The sequence below is a fragment of the Micropterus salmoides genome, unplaced genomic scaffold (assembly GCF_014851395.1).
Source record: "Micropterus salmoides isolate LMB-PRFRI ecotype aquatic unplaced genomic scaffold, ASM1485139v1 Ms_hic_scaffold_20, whole genome shotgun sequence".
Lineage (NCBI taxonomy): Eukaryota > Metazoa > Chordata > Actinopteri > Centrarchiformes > Centrarchidae > Micropterus > Micropterus salmoides.
This window is the reverse complement of record NW_024041151.1, coordinates 15,125,398-15,134,433: the sequence shown is the minus strand read 5'-3', so window position 1 is coordinate 15,134,433 and position 9,036 is coordinate 15,125,398. Positions and strand designations below refer to the sequence as shown.

At 40.4% G+C, this 9,036-nt stretch overlaps 1 protein-coding gene across 1 annotated transcript; it reads right to left on the bottom strand.

The window, feature by feature from the left end:
- Positions 1–2,841: 2,841 nt before the first annotated feature.
- On the bottom strand, positions 2,842–8,360 carry surf4 (surfeit 4). The gene is made up of 6 exons (XM_038734187.1): positions 8,123–8,360; positions 5,619–5,805; positions 4,787–4,863; positions 4,653–4,696; positions 3,999–4,185; positions 2,842–3,544 (listed from the first exon to the last, which is right to left on the bottom strand). Exons 1-6 carry the CDS (start codon positions 8,168–8,170, stop codon positions 3,278–3,280), a joined length of 810 nt encoding a protein of 269 aa, XP_038590115.1. The 5' UTR covers positions 8,171–8,360; the 3' UTR covers positions 2,842–3,277.
- Positions 8,361–9,036: the final 676 nt, after the last annotated feature.

Here is a 9,036-nt window from a genome sequence, read left to right as displayed (position 1 = left end):
TGGCTACATAGTGAGTATTAGTGCTAACTGATTTGTGTTTCACGGTCAACTGTCAGATGTCTGTACAGCACACACATGATAAAATGAACAAAATAATGATCAACAGAAAAACTCCACAGGACTAGATGTGGAGATAAAAAGAGACAATGAGGAAATTGGACTTGGAAATCAATAAACTAGAAAGAGAAGAGATCATTTCAATCCACACTTAAAACATGGAAATGTATTAATCATCAATTTTTTTTAATAATAAATAAACAAAAGGCCAAAAGACATTTTGGTGCCCTCTCCCTGTTGTTTCATGAATGTACAGTACACTGTATAGTTATTGGTCAGAATCAGAATGAGAAATTTATTTCAACTTTATTGATCCCAGAGGGGACATTCTTCCCAGTGAACTGGGACTATGATTTGGGAGGATTATACAATTATGAAACCAAATAACCATGAATTGTGCGCTACCAATGGCAAATAAAATAAATAAAAATGGAAGAGTAACAAATGATCCTTCATTGTTTAGGAATACATCAAAAAGCAATAAATCCACTTAAATAATTAACGAGGTATTGGTCTCTGACCAATCTCTGCTGCTGATGTTATCAGGAAATATTGTATTGTCCCAGTTTACCTCTAAGGCCACTGAGTGCCAGAGAATTCACCTGAAAACACAAAATATAACCTAATTGTTTTTGTAATCTGTAATTCATGTTACTAACAATTGGAAAGAACTTCTTTTAAATATAAGAGATTATTCTATAAATTATATATTTCTAATGAAGTACTGGCGTGGCTCAGTGGCTCAACTGAAATAATAAAAAAAATACAACAGGTAGTCAACATACAGACAGAACATGGGATATCTGAAAAAACACAGTGGTTTCGCATCAGAGTGACAGCTGGCTGAACAGATAATGCACCAGGACAAGCTTGGCTGATAGCATGGTCTTGGTTAGGCTAGCTGCACAGAATAACTCTCCATGGTAACATTTGTGCCACTGCTTTCATGAAACCCAGTCACGGCTTAATTTAGCCAGAATATCTGGAAAATCCTGGCTTAATCTGCTGTCCTGGTTTTGTGAAACAGCCCTCTTGTTGGAAGTCAATATGTTTGTTAGTGTATGTGTGTGTGAGTGTGTGAGCCCAAGGTTGTTTTGAATTTTGAAGTAAACCCAAAATGGCCAAAAGTTTTAATTTAGTAACAGCTGAAAAGGGAGAGAGAGAAGTCCCAACTGTCAAGAGCTTAACAGCAATCCACCGTTAACAAAGACACATAGGGGGGTTGACACTGACCCCAGTTGAGTAAAGCGATATAAGTAAAGACGGAAGTGGATACTGAAGTATCATCGCGGTTAGAACTGTATTCATTATTATTAAAGGAAACAACCATGACTAGTCACATATAAAGAAAGCACACAAGTTATGTAACTTTTCTTCAAAAACAGAAAGCTTTACTCCAAGCAGATACAGACTGCTCTTGTTTAGTTCCTTTAACTCAGTTTCAACAATTGGTGTGCCCAGCTCCCAGGTGAGTCTGGCTTCTTCTCCATCCATTTTCTCATCTGGTTCAGATTTCTGTGAAACACTTCTTAGTCTACATCATTGCAATACAATATTCTCCCCAAAAGTCCTAAACAATGTCATGGATGGCTTGGTCAGTTCATTCTTGTAAGAGCAGTTTATTTAAGGGCATGGTCTCTTTTATAAAGTTCTATGGTTTGTTCTATGTCAGTACCACTGTAAACAACACACACATAACAATGGTTTTTCCATCATGGCAGCAATCACCAGTCCACTGCCACATGTTACCATCAATCGTCTTCAGGTGCTGTACATATGTAGTGATGTCATCATACTCTCCCATCCATACAGTCCCTTTTTTGTTGTTTTAAAAATTAACCTGCACTGAAATGCTCCATTGCAGTAAACCTTTACCACAGTAGTCCATCAGAGGTCAGTATTTGCTCCAAGTCTTTGACATTATACCAAATTGCTCTCAGTGGAGGCTGATTTTAACACCTATCTAATACAGCACTTAATGTGTAACTTAGATGTTTCTGAACTTTTCATAAACATTCTGAGAAGCTGTGACAACACTGCATGCTCACACTCCACTTGGCATTTCATTGGTATAGAATTTTGATTAACCTCGGAGAACATCATAACAGCTAAAAACTGAGACAATCACTCTACTTTTTTGAATTTATTTCTTCGCCATGAACTTCCAAAATCAAAAAAACAAACAAAAAAACAAATGATCAAAAATACAATATAAACTTCTGAAAATCAACACATTGAATTTTTTTTTAAATTTTCTTACACAGGGCAAAAAACACTGAGCAAAGACAAAGTCCGGGTGGCTAGTGACTCTGCTTAGTCCTCTTTGCTTTTCTAGATCGCAGAATATGATGTTTCACAAACGTTGAACCTCCCCCCCTATTATCCCTGACCATATACAGTTCACTAGTTAGGCATTTGCCAGAGACGTACAGTACAAAGTGCCCAATAACAAGTCCTGGAGCTAACAATTGTGTTGAAGTTTTCAATCAAGCACGACTGCAATCCACCACTTTGTATACAATGTACACATATCGCCCCCCGATTTGGACTCCCCATAAACAAGAGTCAGTTGAGATTGAAGGTGTGCAGATGATTTGATAAGCTAGGGTGTCACAGGAAATATATATAAAGAGGGGAGATGAAACCTGGAGAGTCAAAGCGAGTTGCTGTCAATTCAGTGCCCAAGTTCTCAGGATCAATATGGTGACTAGTCACAGACACCTCAAGATCCAATGGCAGGAAAAGATCAGCATCCATGGGGAGAACACAAACTGCTGCACTCAGTCCAATTTGCCAGTTTTATTCAGAAAATATGAACGTTAATTTATTATAACCTATGGCATAACACCCATAAAATACAATAAATTATTTTCAATCCAACAAATACATTTTTACCTCCACTTATCCATTAGTTGTTTAACTTACTAATACCTTTTTACTTCTGTTGTCATGAAAAAGGAGGACATACAATGGGTTTAGAAAGAAATCTGGCATTATAGAGCAGTTTGGAGGAAAATAGAAAAAAAAAAAAACAACCCATAGTCCACAGATGAGTGTGGTGATGTCTGTGGATTTGGCCAAATAAAAAATAAGCTAGGGGCAAAAAATGTTGTAACCTGTTTGGGAAGGGGGTGGCTGGAGGATAGGGAGGGTCTTTGTGTCCTGGTCGGTGGGGGATGTTAGTGGTGCTGTGCAATCCTCTTATCTTTACACCCTTTGCCTACCACTCTTTCTTTTTCTCATCCATGGACACTCCGCCAGGTCCAAGCGCCACCACCAACAGCAGACCGCCGATGACGGAGGTGGTCTGGAAAAAGTCGTACTTGAGGAAGTCGTGCATGGGCTTGTAGGCAGGGATGGTCCAGAAAGCGTTGAAGTAGACATTGATAGCCAGGAGCCACATGACGAGGGTCAATGCCGCTAGCTTGGTTTTGAAGCCGATGGCCACCAGGATGATGAGGGCAGTGCCAACCATGTTCTGCAGGATCTGTGGAAGAATGCACATGTTAAAGTAGTGAAGATTTGCACTTTGCAGTATGTGGTCATCACCTCACAGCTGGGCTACTGACTGACATGCAGATTAATTTGCAGAAACTTGCTGTACTAAAATGAATACAACTCAACAGCTAAAATATTATGATATGCTTTGGCATTAGGGCTGCAACCAATTACCTGACGCACAAATCATGACTGGAATACTGTTATGTGGAACACGCCAAGCCACTTTGTTTGTTTCCTATTTAAGGAGTCCGGGCTGTGTACAAACACCAGAGTTTTTTTTTCTCCAGTGCACACACAGAACGGACAGCTTGCGGACCATGAGGAGATATTTGCTGAATTTGACAAAAAGGCGTGTATCGGATTAGAATTGCATATCCCACCTTTAATAATGAAATATCCATCTGTGTTGAATGAGGGTTGTGGTTGTTTTCAGTACTCACAGAGAAGAAGTTGGAGTCAAAGTGTAGCAGAGTCATGAACATGAGCACTAGCAGTACTCGACCACCCAGCTGCATGTACTGCTTTGGCGAACTCTCTCCCATGGAGGGGACTCCGGCAAACATGCTCTTTCCTTCTGAACGAGACTCGGCCAGCAGCAGTAGCAGACCACCTCCGAGGGCGAGGTTTCTGGGAGAGGGGAGAGGATGGTTATTTTTGGACAGTGGCTGTCAGACTTGCAGTCAGATAAGCAGAAAAATGTGTGGAATATAGAGTGCATGCAATAGATCAGGTGGGCTGAGGGCGACTTCAATCTAGTATGGACAACTAACTCATGTACTACTGCTCTTTACAAATCAAAGTTTCCATCGATACAGCAAAAGCACTACATACTGTCTAATGAATTAAGCTAGTTTTAATCTATGATCAGAAAAAGCAAAATTCAAAACCTAAGTTCAAAAACCACCCGTCAGTGTGACATTCACAACAAGCACATGCAAATTACATTCTGCTATATTTGGGAGTTGACAAGCTGGTGCAACCCAATACAAATACTCCAATAAACATAGAATTACTCATAATTTGCTTAGTGAGATTATTGTTGTTGGAAGAGGTTTTTTTTTTTAGCATTTGACTAAAACTACTGTGAGACTTACCTCATCAAAAATTTAAGGTCCCATAAAATGCTGTATGCAACAGTCTAGTGGAAAGAAAGAGACACACAGATCAGATACAAAGACCTAATGCTGTGCACACAGTGTAAATTTAATTACAGCTTAATTGTTCTCACCTGTAGTGCTATGATACCAAATAGTCCAAAGCAGGCATACTGTACAAAATTTCTACTGAGGATGAGGACACAACCACCTGTTAGACAACAGATAAGATATTAAAGAAAGAAAAGTTGTGGTCATTATAGTTGCAACACACTTCACATATGTAGCAGGACAGGTCGATGAATTCATACCATTTATGCCAAACCCTGACTGAGCTTCAGCATGTCTCAACAGAAACCATTTCACCCCCAGGACCAATTTTCCAACTGCCATGTCATGCTTTGGTGATTACAATAAGTGTTCATTTTAGCTTTGTACTGTGGTTATTACATGACAAGAATGGAACCTGACATCTACCCAACATGTCTTCTGTCTGCTTCTACGTTTTTGGTAATGCCTTCATCAGTGTGTGAACTTCTGCTCAAAGTTCAAGGAGCTCAGGGATGCATTTTCGCATCCACTGCAATACTTAGCTGATTTGTGGTGAAGTGGGCTACCTCTTAGCTTCCTTCAACAAGTTTTTTTGATCTCCCCTGACCTCTCTAATCAGCAAGCTAGTTTATGACCCAGATGTGAAGTTCAATGTGTGTCAATGTGTTTTTATTGCACATTTTGCAAACTGCAGTTACAACAGGGCTGAAATACATTGAGCATACTTTTAAACGTTTTATACATTTAAATTATTTGCCCTGAACCATCAATCACTCCTCTTACTGTTGTTACAAGTATTTGTGTCACACCACTCATTGATGCTAGAACTGTAACTCCCTAAAACTTTCAAATCCGAGTTGACTCATCAAATGTCCTAACCTTAACCTATCTGTGCACTGCCTCCAATTCACTCACCCAGCTGTCCTATGAGGTTAAGCAGCACAAAGCACGTAGCCAGGAAGTAGCCACAGCTCCAGGTAGCCTCAATGTAGTCTCTCTGCTCATTCCACTGGAACCACATGCGGATGCCATCTTCCAGGAAGGTGCTGATGAGACAAAGACGTGCCAGGTGGGGCAGGTACTGTTTGGTTACCCGCAGGAACTGGGCAATAGAGAGAGGGAAAAAAAAAACAAAACAAAGAGGATAAATGATTGGCAAGAAAAAGGGTGATCTTAAGTGCAAAGAATAACAATCAAAAGGATGTGGTTTCTGTATCATTGCAACAGCAGAACTGAGAAACAACATTATTGGATCACAAAGCTGTAACACATCATATAACTTGATGTAAACAAACTCCCGTAAAGACTTCTTTATAAAAAACCCCCGACAAAAACAACTCTATTCTGAACTGCTACTGCTCAGACAGATCTCGCAGTCTAAAAAAAAGGAAAGAAAAAGTCATCAGAACTGCTACTAATTATTATTTACATTGTAAATTATAGGGATAGGAATTACCTCACTAGTCATTTGAATGCAATTGTCAAGCTAAGTGAATGTCGAAACAGTAGTCATTTAAAAACAGAATTGCTGACTTCGACAGACTTTGCATGAAACTAATATAACAACCAAACAGTGAAGATCCCCTTGCTCAGTAGGAGAAAGAGCGCGCCATTACCTGAAGCTATGGCAGATGGCATTCTATCCGTGGAGCAAATATTTACTTTGCTTGTCAATGCAATGAATGAAGTTACTGCAAAATGTAGATCAGTTGTGGTCCTTTTTTTTTTTAAACTAGTCAGGTAGTTTCTTCCATAGCTGCCATTTAAACATAATAACAGATTATACATAAGTCAGCAATCACAACAAGTATGGTTACGTTATATAATTTATACACAAAAACTACAAGGGTATACTAAATATATTCTGTTGTGGTCCACAAATCTCAAGCAATCTTGAGATGAACTGAATGTTTAAACAAGACAAAATAAACTACCCTATGTTGTTCTCTCATGCACAAATCATGAATAAACCCTCAGATACTACAGTGACACTGTACAAGGAGCAGTGACCCTCCCCCTGCCCGCCTACTCAGCAGTCCACATCAGCACTGTCAGACCTAGGCAGCCTATCAACGTCCACCAACTCCCACTATGACTGCTATGTGGGACATGAATGGACCAACTGCGGGCCAATCTGAACAAGCCAGAGGTTGCTGCAACAGCCTAGAAATAGACCATTTTGTAGAGTAATGTGTAAGAAACATGTTAGCTCAAGACCCCTTAGTGAGATATGTGCCCTAGAAACGGGCTTAGCAGAGTTTCTTACAAAGCCAGACACTTCAGGTTCCCTTTTCCCAACGTTTATACATAGCACATGTGATAGGAGTGTATAAATCAATCAGTTGTATTCAATTAGGGAAGTGGTGCAGTTTAGGCATGTGGGGTAGAGTTCAGTCAGCACTGCTGCCATATAAACATACACAGAACTGACTCCATGACTTGATATTTAAACTGACAGATCTCAGACTTATCCAAGGAGAAAGCCTACATTAAAAGTCTGGCCTGTCCTGCAAAAAACATGAATGCATAACACAATACTAAAGCTGGCATGTGTCTGGTGAGCCAGACTACAGTATTTTCTTCAAAGGACAGATGGCACAGGCCACCAACCCAAATCTCTTTCCCCAGTCTACGTAGTAACAAGGGTCACAGGCAGACCTGAAATCTGATCTTCAAATCTCAGCTCACCCCTTAAAGTTCAATGCACAGCCTGTAGTCACACCATAACAGCAAAATACCCCACAGAAAGACAGAAATATCTACTTAAAGGCAGCTGTGACATGTGAAATAAAGTGAATGTTCATATCCAGCTTGTGGGCGAGCTGTGTGTTGGCTGCTCTATCAAAGCCACATGCAGTACAGAAAAACAAAATGCTTCTCCAAACTAGAGATACTCTGTAACCCTAAGCCACCAGCAACCAGGCTGGCATATCACAATATGACTATTAAGTGTTAGCCAATAACTAACGTTACGCCAAGTGATTTCACAATGCTGTCTGGCTCGCCTGTGCTCCTGTTAATACACCGGCCACCTAGCTAACACCTAGCTGGCATAATGAGATATACCTGTTAACTGTGGCCGGGTTGGCCGTTGCCAAACAGATGTCAGTTACACTTTGTCGTGTGAATTATTAATTGCACCTAAACCATCTGGAGACACAAGGCAGGAGCAGACGCCTCGACCGTTTGTCATGCACATTAAAACACGAGAGTAAATTAGCTCCAGCGTTGATCCAAGGCCGTGTTAGTACCGTCGGTTAGCTACTGTGGACTTGCAGAAACAATAATTAAAAGGCGTCACAATGCTGGAGGAGACACTCAAAGAGCCTAACGCTACTTTAATGTTAGAGAAACAAGTTAGCGGCTATCATGCTAACAGCGGCTAGCGTTAACAACTGCCGTGCTAAAATTGAAGTTACCTGGTCTGCCACGTCTTCGGCTGTGTTCATAAGATCCTCCTGCCCCATATTTGTGTAATATTACGATTTATTTTATAATTAAGGCTCAGCGCAACACAGTTTTAATGTGTTGGGTTTCTCGCAGGCACTGCTCGTACTGTTCCTCCCCCAGTTAACGTTATTTACTTGGAAGAGATTTCCCGATCGCCTGGACGCAGAGAAAGGCCGCCTCCGCCCCACAATGCCCCGCGATTTGACGAGCGACACAGAGCCCCCCTACATGGTACTGCAACCGCTGTATGCCACGTATACTGATCCGTCCAGGGGCTTGACGCCGCCACCCGGCATTGTTTACGGCTTTAACACATGTAAACAAGTCCAGGTTTATACGCTCCACCCCACATGTAATCACTTGTACCATAAAATGTAAGGCATGTTCATGTTAAACCCTCCAAATGCTGCACACTCGTACATTACCTATGCAGCTTTTAAATATAACACTGTTCCGACACAATGCATATTATTTGATCTGTTAATTCTTTAGAAAATTAAAAATAATTAATTTCTACTGCTATACTATACGCTACAGTCTGAATACACTTTGAGATAAAAATGCAATAATTGAACGCATAAATGAATGAAAAAATAAAATGGCTGTTCTACTCAAACAGCTCATAAAGACAGGAACATTTTGCTGTTCCATTCTTACAGCTAACGCTTAAATTGTGTTGAAATCTGGTGAATGTGAAGGCTACATTATGCTTCATCATATTCATACTCATTAAAACCATCTAGAGACCACCATGCGTGGATGAGGGTATTATCATCCTGGTAGAGATAACTCATAACTGCAAATGCAACCTGAAAGGACACCATGCAGTAATACTCTGATGGTCGCAGGAGCTGTTGTCAATTCATAAACCTAACTGCCATGA

Bases quoted from the DNA above. Each gene is read 5' to 3' on its own strand.
- surf4 (XM_038734187.1), bottom strand. From the start codon at position 8,170: ATGGGGCAGGAGGATCTTATGAACACAGCCGAAGACGTGGCAGACCAG. The intron at 4,697-4,786 runs GTGAGAACAATT...TCTTTCCACTAG, and splicing joins TTGGTATCATAGCACTACAG to ACTGTTGCATACAGCATTTT. The intron at 4,186-4,652 runs GTAAGTCTCACA...CCCCTCTCCCAG, and splicing joins GACCTTAAATTTTTGATGAG to AAACCTCGCCCTCGGAGGTG.